This window comes from Oncorhynchus nerka, linkage group LG2 (assembly GCF_034236695.1).
Source record: "Oncorhynchus nerka isolate Pitt River linkage group LG2, Oner_Uvic_2.0, whole genome shotgun sequence".
NCBI classification, from domain to species: domain Eukaryota; kingdom Metazoa; phylum Chordata; class Actinopteri; order Salmoniformes; family Salmonidae; genus Oncorhynchus; species Oncorhynchus nerka.
This window is the reverse complement of record NC_088397.1, coordinates 96378365-96403147: the sequence shown is the minus strand read 5'-3', so window position 1 is coordinate 96403147 and position 24783 is coordinate 96378365. Positions and strand designations below refer to the sequence as shown.

At 43.5% G+C, this 24783-nt stretch overlaps 1 protein-coding gene across 1 annotated transcript in view; it reads left to right on the top strand.

Moving 5' to 3' along the window:
* LOC115124942 (plasma membrane calcium-transporting ATPase 2) overlaps window positions 1-21870 on the top strand; it is a 274814-nt gene extending 252944 nt beyond the window's left edge. The window contains exons 19-23 of the mRNA XM_065004521.1: window positions 13790-13988; window positions 14388-14599; window positions 15323-15430; window positions 16828-17013; window positions 21540-21870. Coding sequence (XP_064860593.1) covers window positions 13790-13988; window positions 14388-14599; window positions 15323-15430; window positions 16828-17013; window positions 21540-21806 — 972 coding nt within the window. The 3' untranslated portion in view covers window positions 21807-21870. The remainder of the gene's footprint in view (window positions 1-13789; window positions 13989-14387; window positions 14600-15322; window positions 15431-16827; window positions 17014-21539) is intronic.
* The last annotated feature ends 2913 nt before the right edge of the window (window positions 21871-24783 follow it).

Genomic DNA, 24783 nt, shown 5'->3' with positions numbered 1-24783 from the left:
ATATATAGTTAGTATATATAGTTAGTATATGTAGTTAGTATATATAGTTAGTATATGTAGTTAGTATATATAGTTAGTATATGTAGTTAGTATATATAGTTAGTATATATAGTTAGTATATATAGTTAGTATATGTAGTTAGTATATATAGTTAGTAGATGTAGTTAGTATATGTAGATAGTAGATGTAGTTAGTATATATAGTTAGTATATATAGTTAGTAGATGTAGATGTAGATGTAGATAGTAGATGTAGATAGTAGATGTAGATAGTATATATAGTTAGTATATATAGTTAGTATATATAGTTAGTAGATGTAGATGTAGATGTAGTTAGTATATATAGTTAGTAGATGTAGATAGTATATATAGTTAGTAGATGTAGATAGTAGATGTAGTTAGTATATATAGTTAGTAGATGTAGTTAGTATATATAGTTAGTATATATAGTTAGTATATATAGTTAGTATATGTAGTTAGTATATATAGTTAGTATATATAGTTAGTATATATATAGTTAGTATATATAGTTAGTATATATATAGTTAGTATATATATAGTTAGTATATATAGTTAGTAGATGTAGTTAGTATATATAGTTAGTATATATAGTTAGTATATATATAGTTAGTATATATAGTTAGTATATATAGTTAGTAGATGTAAATGTAGATGTAGATAGTAGATGTAGATAGTATATATAGTTAGTATATATAGTTAGTATATATAGTTAGTATATATAGTTAGTATATGTAGTTAGTATATATAGTTAGTATATATAGTTAGTATATATAGTTAGTAGATGTAGATAGTAGATGTAGTTAGTATATATAGTTAGTATATAGAGTTAGTATATATAGTTAGTAGATGTAGTTAGGATATATAGTTAGTATATAGAGTTAGTATATATAGTTAGTAGATGTAGTTAGTATATATAGTTAGTATATATAGTTAGTATATATAGTTAGTATATATAGTTAGTAGATGTAGTTAGTATATATAGTTAGTAGATGTAGATAGTAGATGTAGTTAGTATATATAGTTAGTATATAGAGTTAGTAGATGTAGTTAGTATATATAGTTAGTATATATAGATAGTATATATAGTTAGTAGATAGTAGATGTAGTTAGTATATATAGTTAGTAGATGTAGATAGTAGATGTAGTTAGTATATATAGTTAGTATATGTAGTTAGTATATATAGTTAGTATATATAGTTAGTATATATAGTTAGTAGATAGTAGATGTAGTTAGTATATATAGTTAGTAGATGTAGTTAGTATATATAGTTAGTAGATGTAGATAGTAGATGTAGTTAGTATATATAGTTAGTAGATGTAGTTAGTATATATAGTTAGTATATATAGTTAGTATATATAGTTAGTAGATAGTAGATGTAGTTAGTATATATAGTTAGTATATAGAGTTAGTATATATAGTTAGTAGATGTAGTATATATATAGTTAGTATATATAGTTAGTATATAGAGTTAGTATATATAGTTAGTATATATAGTTAGTAGATGTAGTTAGTATATATAGTTAGTATATATAGTTAGTAGATGTAGATAGTATATATAGTTAGTATATATAGTTAGTATATAGAGTTAGTATATAGAGTTAGTAGATGTAGTTAGTATATATAGTTAGTATATATAGTTAGTATATATAGTTAGTATATATAGTTAGTAGATGTAGTTAGTATATATATAGTTAGTATATATAGTTAGTATATATAGTTAGTATATATAGTTTGTATATGTAGATAGTATATATAGTTTGTAGATGTAGATGTAGATAGTATATATAGTTAGTAGATAGAGTTAGTAGATGTAGTTAGTATATATAGTTAGTATATATAGTTAGTAGATGTAGATAGTAGATGTAGTTAGTATATATAGTTAGTATATATAGTTAGTATATATAGTTAGTAGATTTAGATGTAGATGTAGACAGTAGATGTAGATAGTAGATGTAGATAGTATATATAGTTAGTATATATAGTTAGTATATATAGTTAGTATATATAGTTAGTATATATAGTTAGTATATATATAGTTAGTTATATATATAGTTAGTATATATAGTTAGTTAGTTATATATATAGTTAGTATATATAGTTAGTATATATAGTTAGTATATATATAGTTAGTATATATATAGTATATTAGTTATATATAGTTAGTAGATGTAGATGTAGATGTAGATAGTAGATGTAGATAGTAGATGTAGATAGTATATATAGTTAGTAGTTAGTAGATGTAGTTAGTATATATAGTTAGTATATATATAGTTAGTATATATAGTTAGTATATATATATATAGTTAGTATATAGTATAGTTAGTATATATAGTTAGTATATATAGTTAGTATATATAGTTAGTATATATAGTTAGTATATATAGTTAGTATATATATAGTTAGTATATATAGTTAGTATATATAGTTAGTATATATAGTTAGTATATATATAGTTAGTATATGTATAGTTAGTATATATAGTTAGTATATATAGTTAGTATATATAGTTAGTATATATATAGTTAGTATATATAGTTAGTATATATAGTTAGTATATATAGTTAGTAGATGTAGATGTAGATGTAGATAGTAGATGTAGATAGTAGATGTAGATAGTATATATAGTTAGTATATATAGTTAGTATATATAGTTAGTATATATAGTTAGTATATATAGTTTGTAGATGTAGATGTAGATAGTATATATAGTTAGTATATATAGTTAGTAGATAGAGTTAGTAGATGTAGTTAGTATATATAGTTAGTATATATAGTTAGTAGATGTAGTTAGTATATATAGTTAGTAGATGTAGATAGTAGATGTAGTTAGTATATATAGTTAGTATATGTAGTTAGTATATATAGTTAGATATATAGTTAGTATATATAGTTAGTATATAGTTAGTTAGTTAGTATATAGTTAGTATATATAGTTAGTAGATGTAGTTAGTATATATAGTTAGTATATATAGTTAGTAGATAGTAGTTAGTATATAGTTAGTTAGTTAGATGTAGTTAGTATATATAGTTAGTAGATGTAGTTAGTATATATAGTTAGTATATATAGTTAGTATATATAGTTAGTATAGTATAGTTAGTAGATATAGTTAGTATATATAGTTAGTAGATGTAGTTAGTATATATAGTTAGTAGATAGTTAGTATAGTTAGTATATATAGTTAGTATATATAGTTAGTAGATGTAGTTAGTATATATAGTTAGTATATATAGTTAGTAGATGTAGTTAGTATATATAGTTAGTATATATAGTTAGTATATATAGTTAGTAGATAGTAGATGTAGTTAGTATATATAGTTAGTATATAGAGTTAGTATATATAGTTAGTAGATGTAGTTAGTATATATAGTTAGTATATATAGTTAGTATATAGAGTTAGTATATATAGTTAGTAGATGTAGTTAGTATATATAGTTAGTATATATAGTTAGTAGATGTAGATAGTATATATAGTTAGTATATATAGTTAGTATATAGAGTTAGTATATAGAGTTAGTAGATGTAGTTAGTATATATAGTTAGTATATATAGTTAGTAGATGTAGTTAGTATATATAGTTAGTATATATAGTTAGTATATATAGTTAGTAGATGTAGTTAGTATATATAGTTAGTATATATAGTTAGTAGATGTAGTTAGTATATATAGTTAGTAGATGTATATATAGTTAGTAGATGTAGTTAGTTTACCCTCCTGTAGGTTTTAACTCCAACCCTCATCTTGCACACCTGCCTCTAATAATCAATCAGGTAAATTACAGTTGGAGTTAAAACCTACAGGAGGGTATCTCTCCAGGAACAGGGTTGGAGTTAAAACCTACAGGAGGGTAGCTCTCCAGGAACATGGTTGGAGTTTAAACCTACAGGAGGGTAGCTCTCCAGGAACAGGGTTGGAGTTAAAACCTACAGGAGGGTAGCTCTCTAGGAACAGGGTTGGAGTTAAAACCTACAGGAGGGTATCTCTCCAGGAACAGGGTTGGAGTTAAAACCTACAGGAGGGTAGCTCTCCAGGAACAGGGTTGGAGTTAAAACCTACAGGAGGGTAGCTCTCCAGGAACAGGGTTGGAGTTAAAACCTACAGGAGGGTATCTCTCCAGGAACAGGGTTGGAGTTTAAACCTACAGGAGGGTATCTCTCCAGGAACAGGGTTGGAGTTAAAACCTACAGGAGGGTTTCTCTCCAGGAACAGGGTTGGAGTTAAAACCTACAGGAGGGTTTCTCTCCAGGAACAGGGTTGGAGTTAAAACCTACAGGAGGGTATCTCTCCAGGAACAGGGTTGGAGTTTAAACCTACAGGAGGGTATCTCTCCAGGAACATGGTTGGAGTTAAAACCTACAGGAGGGTAGCTCTCCAGGAACAGGGTTGGAGTTAAAACCTACAGGAGGGTATCTCTCCAGGAACAGGGTTGGAGTTAAAACCTACAGGAGGGTATCTCTCCAGGAACAGGGTTGGAGTTTAAACCTACAGGAGGGTTTCTCTCCAGGAACAGGGTTGGAGTTAAAACCTACAGGAGGGTTTCTCTCCAGGAACAGGGTTGGAGTTAAAACCTACAGGAGGGTATCTCTCCAGGAACAGGGTTGGAGTTAAAACCTACAGGAGGGTATCTCTAGGAACAGGGTTGGAGTTAAAACCTACAGGAGGGTATCTCTCCAGGAACAGGGTTGGAGTTAAAACCTACAGGAGGGTATCTCTCCAGGAACAGGGTTGGAGTTTAAACCTACAGGAGGGTAGCTCTCCAGGAACATGGTTGGAGTTTAAACCTACAGGAGGGTAGCTCTCCAGGAACAGGGTTGGAGTTAAAACCTACAGGAGGGTAGCTCTCTAGGAACAGGGTTGGAGTTAAAACCTACAGGAGGGTATCTCTCCAGGAACAGGGTTGGAGTTAAAACCTACAGGAACAGGGTAAAACCTACAGGAGTTGTTTATCTCTCCAGGAACAGGGTTGGAGTTAAAACCTACAGGAGGGTATCTCTCCAGGAACAGGGTTGGAGTTAAAACCTACAGGAGGGTATCTCTCCAGGAACAGGGTTGGAGTTTAAACCTACAGGAGGGTATCTCTCCAGGAACAGGGTTGGAGTTAAAACCTACAGGAGGGTTTCTCTCCAGGAACAGGGTTGGAGTTAAAACCTACAGGAGGGTTTCTCTCCAGGAACAGGGTTGGAGTTAAAACCTACAGGAGGGTATCTCTCCAGGAACAGGGTTGGAGTTTAAACCTACAGGAGGGTATCTCTCCAGGAACAGGGTTGGAGTTAAAACCTACAGGAGGGTAGCTCTCCAGGAACAGGGTTGGAGTTAAAACCTACAGGAGGGTCATCTCTCCAGGAACAGGGTTGAGTTAAAACCAGGAGGTATCTCTCCAGGAACAGGGTTTAAACCTACTCTCCAGGAACAGGGTTGGAGTTAAAACCTACAGGAGGGTTCTCTCCAGGAACAGGGTTGGAGTTAAAACCTACAGGAGGGTCATCTCTCCAGGAACAGGGTTGGAGTTAAAACCTACAGGAGGGTATCTCTCCAGGAACAGGGTTGGAGTTAAAACCTACAGGAGGGTATCTCTCCAGGAACAGGGTTGGAGTTAAAACCTACAGGAGGTATCTCTCCAGGAACAGGGTTGGAGTTAAAACCTACAGGAGGGTATCTCAGGAACAGGGTTTTAAAACCCAGGAACAGGAACAGGGTTGGAGTTAAAACCTACAGGAGGGTATCTCTCCAGGAACAGGGTTGGAGTTAAAACCTACAGGAGGGTATCTCTCTAGGAACAGGGTTGGAGTTAAAAAGTACAGGAGGGTAGCCTTTAACCACCCTGTGTGTTCCCTCTAGGAACAGTCCAGGTTTCATCTGTAGTCTCTAAAACCACCCAGGTGTGGTATCTCTCCAGGAACAGGTTTCATCTGTAGTTCTCTAAAACCACCCAGGAGGATTCTCTCCAGGAACAGGGTTGGAGTCTCTAAAACCACAGGAGGGTTCCCTGTAGGATTCTCCAGGAACAGGTTGTTTCATCTGTAGTCTCTAAGTTAAAACCTACAGGAGGACAGTCCAGTTGTTTCATCTCCAGGAACACCCTGTGTGTTTGGAGTTCCCCTGAAACCAGTTGTTTCATCAGTCTCTAATGACCCTGGGTAGGATTCTCCCAGGAACAGTTGGTTGGTCTCTAATGTTTTAAAAGGATTCTCCCCTGACAGTCCAGTTGTTTCATCTGTAGTCTCTAATGTTAACCACCCTGTGGTCCTGTAGGATTCTCCCTGACGACAGTCCAGTTGTTTCATCTACTAATGGAGGGTATCTCTCCAGGACACATTTGTAGTTAAAACCACCCTGTGTGTTCCCAGTAGGATTCTCCCCTGACGACAGTCCAGTTGTTTCATCTGTAGTCTCTAAGTTAACACCCTGTGTGTTCCCTGTTGGATTCTCCCCTGAACAGTCCAGTTGTTTCATCTGTAGTCTCTAATGTTAACCACCCTGGTGTTCCCTGTAGGATTCTCCCTGAACAGTCCAGTTGTTTCATCTGTAGTCTCTAATGTTAACCACCCTGTGTGTGTTCCTGTAGGGTTTCTCCCTGACGACAGTCCAGTTGTTTCATCTGTAGTCTCTAATGTTAACCACCCTGGTGTTCCCTGTAGGATTCTCCCCTGAGGACAGTCCAGTTGTTTCATCTGTAGTCTCTAATGTTTAACCACCCTGTGTGTTAAACCAGTTGTTTCATCTGTAGTCTCTAATGAGTGTTCCCTGTAGGATTCTCTCCACGACAGTCCAGTTGTTTCATCTGTAGTCTCTAATGTTAACCACCCTGTGTGTTCCCAGGAGACAGTCCAGTTGTTTCATCTGTAGTCTCTAATGTTAACCACCCTGGGTTCCCTGTAGGATTCTCCCTGACGACAGTCCAGTTGTTTCATCTGTAGTCTCTAATGTTAACCACCCTGTGTGTTCCCTGTAGGATTCTCCCTGACGACAGTCCAGTTGTTTCATTGTAGTCTCTAATGTTAACCACCCTGTGTGTTCCCTGTAGGATTCTCCCTGGTCTCTCTAATGTTAACCACCCTGTGGTTCCCTGTAGGATTCTCCCTGAACAACTTGTTTCATCAGGTTTTAACCAGGTTCCTGTAGGATTCTCTGAGGACAGTCCAGTTGTTTCATCTGTAGTCTCTAATGTTTTAACCACCCTGTGTGTTCCCTGTAGGATTCTCCCCTGACGACAGTCCAGTTGTTTCATCTGTAGTCTCTAATGTTAACCACCCTGGTGTTCCCTGTAGGATTCTAAAGTCCAGTTGTTTCATCTGTAGTCTCTAATGTTAACCACCCTGGTGTTCCCTGTAGGATTCTCCCTGACGAAGTCCAGTTGTTTCATCTGTAGTCTCTAATGTTAAACCCTGTGTGTTCCCAGGATCATCTCTCCAGGAACAGTGTAATGTTCCCTGTGGAGTTGAAAACATCTGTAGTCTCTAATGTTAACCACCCTGTGTTCCCTGTAGGATTCTCCAGGAACAGTCCAGTTGTTTCATCTGTAGTCTCTAATGTTTTAACCACCCTGTGTGTTCCCTGTAGGATTCTCCCTGAACAGTCCAGTTGTTTCATCTGGAGTCTCTAATGTTAACCACCCTGTGTGGTAGGATTCTCCAGGACGACAGTCCAGTTGTTGTAGTCTCTAATGTTTTAACCACCTGTAGGATTCTCCCCTGACGACAGTCCAGTTGTTTCATCTGTAGTCTCAGGAGGACAGTCCAGTTGTTTCATCTGTAGTCTCTAATGTTAACCACCCTGTGGGTCCCCTGACGACAGGAGTCTCTAATGTTTTAACCACCCTGTGTGTTCCCTGTAGGAAAGTTGTTTCATCTGTAGTCTCTAATGTTAACCACCCTGTGTGTTCCCTGTAGGATTCTCCCCTGAGGAACAGTCCAGTTGTTTCATCTGTAGTCTCTAATGTTAACCACCCTGTGTGTTCCCTGTAGGATTCTCCCTGACGACAGTCCAGGTTGTTTCATCTGTAGTCTCTAATGTTAAAACCTGACGACAGTCCAGTTGTTTCATCTGTAGTCTCTAATGTTAACCACCCTGTGTGTTCCCTGTAGGAGGAGTTGTTTCATCTGTAGTCTCTAATGTTAACCACCCTGTGTGTTCCAGGGAACAGTCCAGTTGTTTCATCTGTAGTCTCTAAAACCACCCTGGTGGTAGGATTCTCCCCAGGAACAGGTTGTTTCATCTGTAGTTGTAAACCACCCTGGTGTTCCCTGTAGGATTCTCCCCAGGAACAGTTGTTTCATCTGTAGTCTCTAAGTTAAAACCACCCTGGAGGTTCCCTTAGGATTCTCCCAGGAACAGTTGTTTCATCTGTAGTCTCTAATGTTAACCACCTGTGTGTTCCCTGTAGGGAGGGTAGTTCTAATGTTTTCTCCAGGAACAGGTCCAGTTGTTTCATCTGGTCTCTAATGTTAAAACCTGTGTGTTCCCTGGAGGATTCTCCCCTGACGACAGTCCAGTTGTTTCATCTGTAGTCTCTAATGTTAACCACCCTGTGTGTTCCCTGTAGTAGTCTCTAATGTTAACCACCCTGTGTGTTCCCTGTAGGATTCTCCCCTGACGACAGTCCAGTTGTTTCATCTGGTCTCTAAGTTTAAACCTAGGACAGGAGTTGTTTCATCTGTAGTCTCAGGAACATGGTTGGAGGTTAAAACTGACGACAGTCCAGTTGTTTCATCTGTAGTCTCTAATGTTAACCACCTGTGTGTTCCCTGAACTGACGACAGTCCAGTTGTTTCATCTGTAGTCTCTAAAACCACCCTGGTGTTCCCTGTAGGATTCTCCCAGGAACAGTTGTTTCATCTGTAGTTAAAACCACAGTCCTGTGTGTTCCCTGTAGGATTCTCTCCAGGAACAGGGTCTGGAGTTTAAACCTGTAGGATTCTCCCTGACGACAGTCCAGTTGTTTCATCTGTAGTCTCAGTTAACACCCTGGTGTTCCCTGTAGGATTCTTGAAAACCAGTTGTTTCATCTGTAGTCTCTAATGTTAACCACCCTGGTTTCTGTAGGATTCTCCAGGAACAGTTGTTTCATCTGTAGTCTCTAAAACCTACCCTGGAGGGTATCTCTCCAGGAAGTCCAGTTGTTTCATCTGTAGTCTCTAAAACCACCCTGTGTGGTAGGATTCTCCCTGAGGACAGTCCAGTTGTTTCATCTGTAGTCTCTAATGTTAAAACCTAGGATTCTCCCCTGAGACAGTCCAGTTGTTTCATCTGTAGTCTCTAATGTTTTAACCACCCTGTGTGGAACAGACAGTCCAGTTGTTTCATCTGTAGTCTCTAATGTTAACCACCCTGTGTGAGTTAAAAGTTGTTTCTGTGAGGTATTCTCTCCAGGAACAGTTGTTTCATTGTAGTCTCTAATGTTAACCACCCTGGTGTTCCCTGGGATTCTCTGAGGAACAGGGTCTGTAGAGTTAACCCTGTGTGTTCCCTGTAGGATTCCTGACGACAGTCCAAGTCTCTAATGTTTTAACCACCCTGTGTGTTCCCTAGACAGTCCAGTTGTTTCATCTGTAGGAGGACAGTCCAGTTGTTTCATCTGTAGTCTCTAAGGAACACCCTGTGTGTTGGATTCTTGAAAGTCCAGTTGTTTCATCTGTAGTCTCTAATGTTAACCACCCTGTGTGTTCCCTGTAGGATTCTCTCCAGGAAGTCCAGTTGTTTCATCTGTAGTCTCTAATGTTAAAACCTGTGTGTTCCCAGGATTCTCCCTGACGACAGTCCAGTTGTTTCATCTGTAGTCTCTAATGAACACCCTGTGGTTCCCTGTAGGATTCTTGACGACAGTCCAGTTGTTTCATCTGTAGTCTCTAAGGACCCTGTGGGTAGGATTCTCCCTAGGAACAGGTTTCATCTGTAGTCTCTAATGTTTAAACCTGTGTGTTCCTGGAGGATTCTCTCCAGGACACAGTTGTTTCATCTGTAGTCTCTAATGTTAAACCCTGTGTGTTCCAGGAGGGTTTCATCTGTAGTCTCTAATGGAACAGGGTTGGAGTTAAAACCAGTTGTTTCAGGTTAACCACCCTGGTGTTCCCTGTAGGATTCTCCCAGGAACAGTTGTTTCATCTGTAGTCTCTAATGTTAAAACCTGTTCCCAGGAGACGACAGTCCAGTTGTTTCATCTCTCATGTTTTAACACCCTGGGTTGGAGTTTAAACCAGTTGTTTCATCAGGACCCTGTGTGGTAGGATTCTCTCCAGGAACATGTTTCATCTGTAGTCTCTAAAACCTACAGGAGGGTAGATTCTCCAGGAACAGGGTCTGGAGTCTAATGTTAACCACCCAGTGTTCCCTGTAGGATTCTCCCCTGAGGAACAGTCCAGGTTTCATTGTAGTCTCTAAAACCACCCAGGAGGGTCCCTGTAGGATTCTCCAGGAACAGTTAACCACCCTGTGTGTTGTTTGTAGTCTTGACGACAGTCCAGTTGTTTCAACTCTAATGTTTTAACCACCCAGGATTCTCCCTGACGACAGTCCAGTTGGTTTAATGTTAACCACCCTGTGTGTTCCAGGACGACAGTCCAGTTGTTTCATCTGTAGTCTCTAATGTTAACCACCAGGAGGGTTTGTAGGATTCTCCAGGAACAGTCCAGTTGTTTCATCTGTAGTTAAAACCTGTAGTCTCTAATGTTCCCAGGAGTCCAGTTGTTTCATCTGTAGTCTCTAATGTTAACACCCTGGGTTCCCTTGGAGTTAAAACCTACAGGAGGGTAGTTGTTTCTCTGTAGTCCAGTTAACCACCCTGGGTTGGAGTTGACGAAACATCTGTAGTCTCTAATGTTAACCACCCTGTGTGGTAGGATTCTCCAGGAACAGGTTGTTTCATCTGTAGTCTCTAATGTTAAAACCTGTGTGTTCCCAGGAGGGTTCTCTCCAGGAACAGTTGTTTCATCTGTAGTCTCTAAAACCACCCTGTGTGTTCCCTATAGGATTCTCCAGGAACCAGTTGTTTCATCTGTAGTTCTCTAATGTTAACCACCCAGGAGGGTATCTCTGAACAGGGTTGGAGTCTAAAACCACCCTGTGTGGGATTCTCCAGGAACAGTCCAGTTGGAGTTAAAACCTAGGACAGGAGGGTGTGTTCTCTCCAGGAACAGTCCAGTTGTTTCATCTGGAGTCTCTAAAACCACCCAGGTGTTCCCTGTAGGATTCTCCCTCCGACACAGTTGGTCTGTAGTCTCTAAGTTAAAACCTCCCAGGAGGGTAGTTAACCACCTGTGTTCCCTGTAGGATTCTCCCCTGACGACAGTCCAGTTGTTTCATCTGTAGTCTCTAATGTTTTTGTTCCCTGTAGGATTTCCCCTGTAGGAGTTCTCTAGGAACAGGGTTGTAGTCTCTAAGTTAAAACCTACAGGAGTTGTTTCATCTGTAGTCTCTAATGTTAACCACCCTGTGTGTTCCCTAGGACGACAGTCCAGGTTGGTCTCTAAGTTAAAACCTACAGGATCTGGTAGCTCTCTAGGAACAGGGTTTCATCTGGTCTCTAAGTTAAAACCTGACGACAGTCCAGTTGTTTCATCTGTAGTCTCCAGGAACACCCTGTGGTTCCCTGGAGATTCTTAAAGTTGTTTCATAGTCTCTATTCAGAGGATTCTCCCAGCCAGTTTAACCACCACCTGTGTGTTCCCTGTAGGATTCTCCCTCAGTCCAGTTGTTTCATCTGTAGTCTCTAATGTTAACCACAGTCCAGTTGTTTCATCTGTAGTCTCTAATGTTAACCACCCTGTGTGTTCCCTGTAGGATTCTCCCCTGACGACAGTCCAGTTGTTTCATCTGTAGTCTCTAATGTTAACCACCCTGTGTGTTCCCTGTAGGATTCTCCCCTGACGACAGTCCAGTTGTTTCATCTGTAGTCTCTAATGTTAACCACCCTGTGTGTTCCCTGTAGGATTCTCCCTGACGACAGTCCAGTTGTTTCATCTGTAGTCTCTAATGTTAACCACCCTGTGTGTTCCCTGTAGGATTCTCCCCTGACGACAGTCCAGTTGTTTCATCTGTAGTCTCTAATGTTAACCACCCTGTGTGTTCCCTGTAGGATTCTCCCTGACGACAGTCCAGTTGTTTCATCTGTAGTCTCTAATGTTAACCACCCTGTGTGTTCCCTGTAGGATTCTCCCTGACGACAGTCCAGTTGTTTCATCTGTAGTCTCTAATGTTAACCACCCTGTGTGTTCAGTTGTTTCATCTGTAGTCTCTAATTCTCCCCTAGGATTCTCCCCTGACGACAGTCCAGTTGTTTCATCTGTAGTCTCTAATGTTTTAACCACCCTGTGTGTTCCCTGTAGGATTCTCCCCTGACGACAGTCCAGTTGTTTCATCTGTAGTCTCTAATGTTAACCACCCTGTGTGTTCCCTGTAGGATTCTCCCCTGACGACAGTCCAGTTGTTTCATCTGTAGTCTCTAATGTTTTAACCACCCTGTGTGTTCCCTGTAGGATTCTCCCCTGACGACAGTCCAGTTGTTTCATCTGTAGTCTCTAATGTTAACCACCCTGTGTGTTCCCTGTAGGATTCTCCCTGACGACAGTCCAGTTGTTTCATCTGTAGTCTAACCACCCTGTGTGTTCCCTGTAGGATTCTCCCCTGACGACAGTCCAGTTGTTTCATCTGTAGTCTCTAATGTTTTTAACCACCCTGTGTGTTCCCTGTGACGACAGTCCAGTTGTTTCATCTGAGTTCTCCCCTAGGACGACAGTCCAGTTGTTTCATCTGTAGTCTCTAATGTTAACCACCCTGTGTGTTCCCTAGGATTAGGATTCTCTCCCTGTGTTCCGACAGTCCAGTTGTTTCATCTGTAGTCTCTAATGTTAACCACCCTGTGTGTTCCCTGTAGGATTCTCCCCTGACGACAGTCCAGTTGTTTCATCTGTAGTCTCTAATGTTAACCACCCTGTGTGTTCCCTGTAGGATTCTCCCTGACGACAGTCCAGTTGTTTCATCTGTAGTCTCTAATGTTAACCACCCTGTGTGTTCCCTGTAGGATTCTCCCCTGACGACAGTCCAGTTGTTTCATCTGTAGTCTCTAATGTTAACCACCCTGTGTGTTCCCTGTAGGATTCTCATCTGTAGTCTCTAATGTTAACCACCCTGTGTGTTCCCTGTAGGACAGTCCAGTTGTTTCTGACGACAGTCCAGTTGTTTCATCTGTAGTCTCTAATGTTAACCACCCTGTGTGTTCCCTGTAGGATTCTCCCCTGACGACAGTCCAGTTGTTTCATCTGTAGTCTCTAATGTTAACCACCCTGTGTGTTCCCTGTAGGATTCTCCCCTGACGACAGTCCAGTTGTTTCATCTGTAGTCTCTAATGTTTTAACCACCCTGTGTGTTCCCTGTAGGATTCTCCCCTGACGACAGTCCAGTTGTTTCATCTGTAGTCTCTAATGTTTTAACCACCCTGTGTGTTCCCTGTAGGATTCTCCCCTGACGACAGTCCAGTTGTTTCATCTGTAGTCTCTAATGTTTTAACCACCCTGTGTGTTCCCTGTAGGAATCTCCCCTGACGACAGTCCAGTTGTTTCATCTGTAGTCTCTAATGTTTTAACCACCCTGTGTGTTCCCTGTAGGATTCTCCCCTGACGACAGTCCAGTTGTTTCATCTGTAGTCTCTAATGTTAACCACCCTGTGTGTTCCCTAACCACCCTGTGTGTTCCCTGTAGGATTCTCCCTGACGACAGTCCAGTTGTCATCAGTCTCTAATGTTTAACCATTCTCTAATGTTATCTGTAGTCCCTGAAGGCGGTCCAGATGCTGTGGGTGAACTTGATAATGGACACCTTTGCGTCCTTGGCGCTGGCGACGGAGCCCCCCACCGAGGCCCTGCTGATGAGGAAGCCGTACGGACGGAACAAACCACTGATCTCCAGCACCATGACCAAGAACATCCTGGGACACGGCATCTATCAGCTGGTCATCATCTTCTCCCTGCTGTTCGTCGGTAAAGGGGTTCTTTCTTTTTGAAGTCCTCTCCTATTTGTTGTTCAATGGATAAAGAGTGAAAAGATAGCTGAAATAGCGTCTCAAGACTGCTAGGCCATCCTTTGGCCACAGTTGGTACGTCATTAAAGTGTACTGTCTTCCTGGCTAGCATTGTTGTGGTTAAAACATCTTGGTTTTATTAAAGGGGGGGGGGAGTTCAGGATTTTACAACTTGATGTTAGATGGTTCCTCTCCGTAAAACTGGTCTATGAGTCATGAGAAACTGTAATACGTGGTTCATGTTTCTTTACACAGACAAACATCAGATAACTTTAGCCACCTCTAGCTCCAAATCAATGGGAGTGATAGGTGAGTTCTTTGACATCAACAAGACGATATCTCTCTCTCTGTCTCTCAGGTGAGCAGATATTTGACATAGACAGCGGTCGTCACGCTCCACTCCACTCCCCTCCGTCAGAACACTACACCATCATTTTCAACACCTTCGTCCTCATGCAGCTTTTCAACGAGATCAACGCTAGGAAGATCCACGGAGAGAGGAACGTCTTCGACGGAATCTTCAGGAACCCCATCTTCTGTTCCATCGTCTTTGGAACATTCGCCATCCAGGTAGGAACCTTTGCCATCCAGATATGAACCTTTGCCATCCAGATAGGGACCTTTGCCATCCAGGTAGGAACCTTTGCCATCCAGGTAGGAACCTTTGCCATCCAGATAGGTACCTTTGCCATCCAGGTAGGAGCCTTTGCCATCCAGGTAGGAGCCTTTGCCATCCAGGTAGGGACCTTTGCCATCCAGGTAGGAACCTTTGCCATCCAGGTAGGAACCTTTGCCATCCAGGTAGCAACCTTTGCCATCCAGGTAGGAACCTTTGCCATCCAGGTAGGAACCTTTGCCATCCAGGTAGGAACCTTTGCCATCCAGGTAGGAAGCTTTGCCATCCAGGTAGGATCCTTTGCCATCCAGATAGGGCGCTTTGCCATCCAGGTAGGATCCTTTGCCATCCAGATAGGAACCTTTGCCATCCAGGTAGGAACCTTTGCCATCCAGGTAGGAACCTTTGCCATCCAGATAGGAACCTTTGCCATCCAGGTAGGAACCTTTGCCATCCAGGTAGGAACCTTTGCAATCCAGGTAGGAACCTTTGCCATCCAGGTAGAAACCTTTGCCATCCAGGTAGGAAGCTTCGCCATCCAGGTAGCAGCCTTTGCCATTCCAGGTAGGAACCTTCGCCAATCCAGGTAGGAACCTTTGCCAATCCAGGTAGGATGTGTGTACGTTGTGAGGTATCATGCAGTTTCATAATACAGATTCCTATCTGTGTGTTTACAGATTGTGATCGTGCAGTTTGGAGGGAAGCCGTTCAGTTGTACTCCTCTGGATTTGGAAAAGTGGGGATGGTGCACCTTCCTGGGTCTAGGAGAGTTGGTTTGGGGACAGGTAAACACACCTTTACATACCTGGGTCTAGGAGAGTTGGTCTGGGGACAGGTGAACACACCTTTACATACCTGGGTCTAGGAGAGTTGGTCTGGGGACAGGTAAACACACCTTTACATTCCTGGGTCTAGGAGAGTTGGTCTGGGGACAGGTAAACACACCTTTACATTCCTGGTTCTAGGAGAGTTGGTCTGGGGACAGGTAAACACACCTTGACATACCTGGGTCTAGGAGAGTTGGTCTGGGGACAGGTAAACACACCTTTACATTCCTGGGTCTAGGAGAGTTGGTCTGGGGACAGGTAAACACACCTTTACATTCCTGGGTCTAGGAGAGTTGGTCTGGGGACAGGTAAACACACCTTTACATTCCTGGGTCTAGGAGAGTTGGTCTGGGGACAGGTAAACATACCTTTACATTCCTGGGTCTAGGAGAGTTGGTCTGGGGACAGGTAAACATACCTTTACATTCCTGGGTCTAGGAGAGTTGGTCTGAGGACAGGTAAACACACCTTTACATTCCTGGGTCTAGGAGAGTTGGTCTGGGGACAGGTAAACATACCTTTACATTCCTGGGTCTAGGAGAGTTGGTCTGGGGACAGGTAAACACACCTTTACATTCCTGGGTCTAGGAGAGTTGGTCTGGGGACAGGTAAACACACCTTTACATTCCTGGGTCTAGGAGAGTTGGTCTGGGGACAGGTAAACACACCTTTACATTCCTGGGTCTAGGAGAGTTGGTCTGGGGACAGGTAAACACACCTTTACATTCCTGGGTCTAGGAGAGTTGGTCTGAGGACAGGTAAACACACCTTTACATTCCTGGGTCTAGGAGAGTTGGTCTGGGGACAGGTAAACATACCTTTACATTCCTGGGTCTAGGAGAGTTGGTCTGGGGACAGGTAAACACACCTTTACATACCTGGGTCTAGGAGAGTTGGTCTGGGGACAGGTAAACACACCTTTACATTCCTGGGTCTAGGAGAGTTGGTCTGGGGACAGGTAAACATACCTTTACATACCTGGGTCTAGGAGAGTTGGTCTGAGGACAGGTAAACACACCTTTACATTCCTGGGTCTAGGAGAGTTGGTCTGGGGACAGGTAAACACACCTTTACATTCCTGGGTCTAGGAGAGTTGGTCTGGGGACAGGTAAACACACCTTGACGCACCTTGACATACCTCTAAACATACGTTGACATGCCTCTACATACTCTTAAAACAAAAACTTACAAATGGTATTATGTTTTTATTAAAGAAACATATATATATTCATACATCGCTGAGTTCTTTAATAAGTTCCTTCTGAAAAAACCTGGAGAATCAAATCTCTCTTTGGGAGAGAATCATGTACCCCCCTCCCTGTGCCGCCCCCTCCATTCCCCCCCCCCACCCCCAGGTGATCGCCACTATCCCTAACAGCAAGCTGCGGTTCCTGCGAGGGGCGGGTCAGCTGACCAAGAAGAACGAAATGCCTGGGGACGAGGACATGAATGAGGACAACGAGGAGATCGACCATGCGGAGAGAGAGCTGCGACGCGGTCAGGTCCTCTGGTTCAGGGGGCTCAACCGCATTCAGACTCAGGTGAGGAACCAATGACAAGCTGTGGGAGGGAAAGATAAACCAATGACAAACCATGGGGGGTGTCAGACCGATGACCAGCTATGGGAGGGGACAGACCTATGACCAGCTATAGGAGGAGACAGACCGATGACCAGCTATGGGAGGGGACAGATCGATGACCAGCTATAGGAGGGGACAGACCAATGACCAGCTATAGGAGGGGACAGATCGATGACCAGCTATGGGAGGGGACAGACCAATGACCAGCTATGGGAGGGGACAGACCGATGACCAGCTATAGGAGGGGACAGACCAATGACAAGCTGTGGGAGGGGTGGGACCGATGACCAGCTATGGGAGGGGACAGACCGATGACCAGCTATGGGAGGGGACAGACCGATGACCAGCTATAGGAGGGGACAGACCAATGACCAGCTATGGGAGGGGACAGATCGATGACCAGCTATGGGAGGGGACAGACCAATGACCAGCTATGGGAGGGGACAGACCGATGACCAGCTATAGGAGGGGACAGACCAATGACAAGCTGTGGGAGGGGTGGGACCGATGACCAGCTATGGGAGGGGACAGACCGATGACCAGCTATGGGAGGGGACAGATCGATGACCAGTTATGGGAGGGGACAGACCAATGACCAGCTATGGGAGGGGACAGACCGATGACCAGCTATGGGAGGGGACAGACCGATGACCAGTTATGGGAGGGGACAGACCGATGACCAGCTATAGGAGGGGACAGACCAATGACAAGCTGTGGGAGGGGTGGGACCGATGACCAGCTATGGGAGGGGACAGACCGATGACCAGCTATGGGAGGGGACAGATCGATGACCAGTTATGGGAGGGGACAGACCAATGACCAGCTATGGGAGGGGACAGACCGATGACCAGCTATGGGAGGGGACAGACCGATGACCAGTTATGGGAGGGGACAGACCGATGACCAGCTATAGGAGGGGACAGACCAATGACCAGCTATGGGAGGGGACAGACCGATGACCAGCTATAGGAGGGGACAGACCAATGACCAGCTATGGGAGGGGACAGACCAATGACCAGCTATAGGAGGAGACAGACCGATGACCAGCTATGGGAGGGGACAGATCGATGACCAGCTATGGGAGGGGACAGACCGATGACCAGCTATGGGAGGGGACAGATCGATGACCAGCTATGGGAGGGGACAGACCGATGACCAGCTATGGGAGGGGACAGATCGATGACCAGCTATGGGAGGGGACAGACCGATGACCAGCTGTGGGAGGGGAAAGACCGATGACCAGCTATGGGAGGGGACAGACCGATCACCAGCTATAGGAGGGGACAGACCAATGACCAGCTATGGGAGGGGACAGATCGATGACCAGCTATGGGAGGGGACAGACCAATGACCAGCTATGGGAGGGGACAGACCGATGACCAGCTATAGGAGGGGACAGACCAATGACCAGCTATGGGAGGGGACAGATCGATGACCAGCTATGGGAGGGGACAGACCGATGACCAGCTATGGGAGGGGACAGATCGATGACCAGCTATGGGAGGGGACAGACCGATGACCAGCTATAGGAGGGGACAGACCGATGACAAGCTGTGGGAGGGGTGGGACCGATGACCAGCTATGGGAGGGGACAGACCGATGACCAGCTATGGGAGGGGACAGACCGATGACCAGCTATGGGAGGGGACAGACCAATGACCAGCTATGGGAGGGGACAGACCAATGACCAGCTATGGGAGGGGACAGATCGATGACCAGCTATGGGAGGGGACAGACCGAGAACACTGTAAAATGAAATGTACAGAGTACATTGAGAAAATACTATTGTCATGAAATTCCATGGACCGACTACACTGTGAGTTTGCATGATGATATTGCAGTTACTTGAACGTCATTAAAATGTGTGTTATAGTAGTAATATTGGAGTATCTCTTGGATCAGTATTAGGAACTGAAATGTTTATCTTGTTCCGGTTCCTGGAGAGAAACCCTCCTGAAGGTTTTAACTACAGCTCTCCAGGAACAGGGTTGGAGTTAAAACCTACAGGAGGGTAGCTCTCTAGGAACAGGGTTGGAGTTAAAACTTACAGGAGGGTAGCTCTCTAGGAACAGGGTTGGAGTTAAAACCTACAGGAGGGTAGCTCTCTAGGAACAGGGTTGGAGTTAAAACCTACAGGAGGGTAGCTCTCCAGGAACAGGGTTGGAGTTAAAACCTACAGGAGGGTATCTCTCCAGGAACAGGGTTGGAGTTAAAACCTACAGGAGGGTAGCTCTCTAGGAACAGGGTTGGAGTTAAAACCTACAGGAGGGTAGCTCTCTAGGAACAGGGTTGGAGTTAAAACCTATAGGAGGGTAGCTCTCTAGGAACAGGGTTGGAGTTAAAACCTACAGGAGGGTAGCTCTCTAGGAACAGGGTTGGAGTTAAAACCTACAGGAGGGTAGCTCTCTAGGAACAGGGTTGGAGTTAAAACCTACAGGAGGGTAGCTCTCCAGGAACCGGGTTGGAGTTAAAACCTACAGGAGGGTATCTCTCCAGGAACAGGGTCGGGGTTAAAACCTACAGGAGGGTCTCTCTCCAGGAACAGGGTCGGAGTTAAAACCTACAGGAGGGTCTCTCTCCAGGAACAGGGTCGGAGTTAAAACCTACAGGAAGGTATCTCTCCAGGAACCGGGTTGGAGTTAAAACCTACAGGAGGGTAGCTCTCTAGGAACAGGGTTGGAGTTAAAAACCTACAGGAGGGTTTCTCTCCAGGAACAGGGTTGGAGTTAAAACCTACAGGAGGGTATCTCTCCAGGAACAGGGTCGGGGTTAAAACCTACAGGAGGGTCTCTCTCCAGGAACAGGGTCGGAGTTAAAACCTACAGGAAGGTATCTCTCCAGGAACAGGGTTGGAGTTAAAACCTACAGGAGGGTTTCTCTCCAGGAACAGGGTTGGAGTTGAAACCTACTGTAGAACCACAGCTGAAGCTCCGCCAGTACCGCAGCACACTGTCTTCCCAGACACTGACGTCTGGAGGGTTTGAACCAAAGTCTTCATCACCTTGGCGCAATCTGCTCGCGACTGGACTCCATGACTCTGGGCCAGTACCTTCATTGTGATGGGCCAGTACCTTCATTGTGATAAGGTCTTTACGTACCTATGTAGAGGAAACACAATGTTCTCAGGGAGGGTGATCCTCCTTTCCCAGCCTAGCCGTCTATAGCCGTCATGTCTATCCTACTACCATGGCATGTCTGTTAATCTGATTGAGCCAGTCCCGTTATCACTGTGATACTTAAGGATCTTTGTGACCCCTAAGAGGTCTCAATCACGTACACGTCAGAGAGACAGGTTCCCCATGGCTAAGACCAGGGGATGCGCTTTGTCATGGCCTAGTCTGTCCGTCTGTCCTACTACCATGTCCTGTCTGTCAAACATTGGGCCCTACACTGCGTTGGCATCACCTCGGTTTCATCTGATCAAAGCCCATTACTCTGAGGCAGTACCATTATCACTGTGATACACGAAAACTACCTGTCAGAGCGGCAGGTTCCCTGGGAGTGCTGTGCTGCCTCAGTCAACCTGTCTGACCTGTCTGTATGACCTGTCTGTCTGTCTGACCTGTCTGTCTGACCTGTCTGTCTGACCTGTCTGTCTGACCTGTCCGTCTATCTGTCTGTCTGACCTGTCTGTCTGTCTGACCTGTCTGACCTGTCTGTCTGACCTGTCTGTCTGACCTGTTTGTCTGACCTGTCTGTATGACCTGTATGTCTGTCTGTCTGTCTATCTGTCTGTCTGACCTGTCTGTCTGTCTGACCTGTCTGACCTGTCTGTCTGACCTGTCTGTCTGTCTGTCTGTCTGTCTATCTGTCTGTCTGACCTGTCTGTCTGTCTGACCTGTCTGTCTGACCTGTCTGTCTGACCTGTTTGTCTGACCTGTTTGTCTGACCTGTCTGTATGACCTGTATGTATGTCTGTCTGTCTGTCTATCTGTCTGTCTGACCTGTCTGTCTGACCTGTCTGCCTGACCTGTTTGTCTGACCTGTCTGTCTGACCTGTCTGTCTGTCTATCTGTCTGTCTGACCTGTCTGACCTGTCTGTCTGACCTGTCTGTCTGACCTGTTTGTCTGACCTGTCTGTATGACCTGTATGTCTGACCTGTTTGTCTGACCTGTCTGTATGACCTGTCTGTCTGTCTGACCTGTCTGTCTGACCTGTTTGCCTGACCTGTCTGTATGACCTGTCTGTCTGTCTGACCTGTCTGTCTGACCTGTTTGTCTGACCTGTCTGTCTGACCTGTTTGTCTGACCTGTTTGTCTGTCTGACCTGTTTGTCTGTCTGACCTGTCTGTCTGACCTGTCTGTCTGTCTGACCTGTTTGTCTGACCTGTCTGTATGACCTGTCTGTCTGTCTGACCTGTTTGTCTGACCTGTCTGTATGTCCTGTCTGTCTGACCTGTTTGTCTGACCTGTCTGTATGTCCTGTCTGTCTGACCTGTCGGTGTGACCTGTCTATGAGCGGCCTGTCTTGTGTTCTCCTCCTCCAGATCGATGTGGTGAACACGTTCAAGAGCGGCAGCTCCTATCAGGGCCAGCTACGGAGACAGTCCTCCACCACCAGTCAGAACCAGGATGTAACCAATGTTTCTAGTCCCAGTCACGTGTCCTTGTCCAATGCCCTTTCTCCTACCTCTCCCACTGGGCGTGAGTCACTGTCCTCTGCTTCTGTTACTTCAGGGATGTCACCCAGTCTCTCAAATACCCTAGAAGTATCCCTGTACAGTAACGTTGTACATTACAGTGGAGTCATTTAGTTAGGAGAGGCTTTGCTTTCTCCTGACTGACTTACAGTACAATCAGTGTATTCAACTTTTAAAAAAATAATTGGGATTTGGGAAACTTACCAAATTTTTTACAACCTCAAGATATAATATGGGTCTTTTTTTTCCTCTTTTTTTTCTGACCACGGGACCAAAAAGGAACAAACTCTGAATGGTTCTGGTCAGGTTATGTAGACTGGACGAACTCTGAATGGTTCTGGTCAGGTTATGTAGACTGGACGAACTCTGAATGGTTCTGGTCAGGTTATGTAGACTGGATGAACTCTGAATGGTTCTGGTCAGGTTATGTAGACTGGATGAACTCTGAATGGTTCTGGTCAGGTTATGTAGACTGGATGAACTCTGAATGGTTCTGGTCAGGTTATGTAGACTGGATGAACTCTGAATGGTTCTGGTCAGGTTATGTAGACTGGACGAACTCTGAATGGTTCTGGTCAGGTTATGTAGACTGGATGAACTCTGAATGGTTCTGGTCAGGTTATGTAGACTGGATGAACTCTGAATGGTTCTGGTCAGGTTATGTAGACTGGATGAACTCTGAATGGTTCTGGTCAGGTTATGTAGACTGGATGAACTCTGAATGGTTCTGGTCAGGTTATGTAGACTGGATGAACTCTGAATGGTTCTGGTCAGGTTATGTAGACTGGATGAACTCTGAATGGTTCTGGTCAGGTTATGTAGACTGGATGAACTCTGAATGGTTCTGGTCAGGTTATGTAGACTGGATGAACTCTGAATGGTTCTGGTCAGGTTATGTAGACTGGATGAACTCTGAATGGTTCTGGTCAGGTTATGTAGACTGGATGAACTCTGAATGGTTCTGGTCAGGTTATGTAGACTGGATGAACTCTGAATGGTTCTGGTCAGGTTATGTAGACTGGATGAACTCTGAATGGTTCTGGTCAGGTTATGTAGACTGGATGAACTCTGAATGGTTCTGGTCAGGTTATGTAGACTGGATGAACTCTGAATGGTTCTGGTCAGGTTATGTAGACTGGATGAACTCTGAATGGTTCTGGTCAGGTTATGTAGACTGGATGAACTCTGAATGGTTCTGGTCAGGTTATGTAGACTGGATGAACTCTGAATGGTTCTGGTCAGGTTATGTAGACTGGATGAACTCTGAATGGTTCTGGTCAGGTTATGTAGACTGGATGAACTCTGAATGGTTCTGGTCAGGTTATGTAGACTGGATGAACTCTGAATGGTTCTGGTCAGGTTATGTAGACTGGATGAACTCTGAATGGTTCTGGTCAGGTTATGTAGACTGGATGAACTCTGAATGGTTCTGGTCAGGTTATGTAGACTGGATGAACTCTGAATGGTTCTGGTCAGGTTATGTAGACTGGATGAACTCTGAATGGTTCTGGTCAGGTTATGTAGACTGGATGAACTCTGAATGGTTCTGGTCAGGTTATGTAGACTGGATGAACTCTGAATGGTTCTGGTCAGGTTATGTAGACTGGATGAACTCTGAATGGTTCTGGTCAGGTTATGTAGACTGGATGAACTCTGAATGGTTCTGGTCAGGTTATGTAGACTGGATGAACTCTGAATGGTTCTGGTCAGGTTATGTAGACTGGATGAACTCTGAATGGTTCTGGTCAGGTTTATGTAGACTGGATGAACTCTGAATGGTTCTGGTCAGGTTATGTAGACTGGATGAACTCTGAATGGTTCTGGTCAGGTTATGTAGACTGGATGAACTCTGAATGGTTCTGGTCAGGTTATGTAGACTGGATGAACTCTGAATGGTTCTGGTCAGGTTATGTAGACTGGATGAACTCTGAATGGTTCTGGTCAGGTTATGTAGACTGGATGAACTCTGAATGGTTCTGGTCAGGTTATGTAGACTGGATGAACTCTGAATGGTTCTGGTCAGGTTATGTAGACTGGATGAACTCTGAATGGTTCTGGTCAGGTTATGTAGACTGGATGAACTCTGAATGGTTCTGGTCAGGTTATGTAGACTGGATGAACTCTGAATGGTTCTGGTCAGGTTATGTAGACTGGATAAACTAAAGGTTTCTGTTTAATCAATACATTATATATTCTAACATCTCTGTAGTAATTCGTTATTACTAGTAATTAGTTTCCACTAGTCAGGTTGCCAGATCTGTTTTGGTTTAAGGTATCTCTCAGGTTGCCAGATCTGTTTTGGTTTAAGGTATCTCTCAGGTTGCCAGATCTGTTTTGGTTTAAGGTATCTCTCAGGTTGCCAGATCTGTTTTGGTTTAAGGTATCTCTAGCTAACTGGTTGATAAATGACAGCTGGTTGATTGTTTAAGGGGTGGCATCTCTGAAGACAGTTTCTCCAGACTACCTTCTTTTCTAATTCTTCATTTTCTTTTACACTTCTTGACATATTCTGTTCATCTTTGTCATTCCCCCCCCAAGAGAGTTATTGTCTCATTGTTACATGTCTTTGTTTTCCCAGAGTGCTAAGAGTGGAATGAGGCTACCGCCCACGTCGTGAATTTCAGGTTGTGAGTTTTCGTCCATTGTTTGACAAACTTTGATGTTAAAATGAATTCAACCACAAAAAAACAAAAAAAAACTCACCGGGCTGGGTAAACATTCAAGTATAAGCCAATGGTATCATCTGTTACTGTGCTGTTTCAGCCAATGGTATCATCTGTTATTGTGCTGTTTCAGCCAATGGTATCATCCATTATTTACAGGGGGGAAACTGGATGCTGGTTTTCTCTTCTCGTTACAGCTGAGAAGACAAGACGGAAGTAGGAGGCAGAGAATCGCCTCTCTCGCTCTCTCTTTCCTGTGTCCAGTCGCTCTCTCTTTCCTGTGTCCAATCGCTCTCATGGTCCTGTCTTCTCTGTTCTGTCATCTTTATGTAACTCGGTGGGCCTGTAGCTAGTGTCCCATCCCGTCTCGTGGCTTCACGCTGTTTGGTTTGATCTGAGTTTATGTACTGTACGTAATGCTGATATGA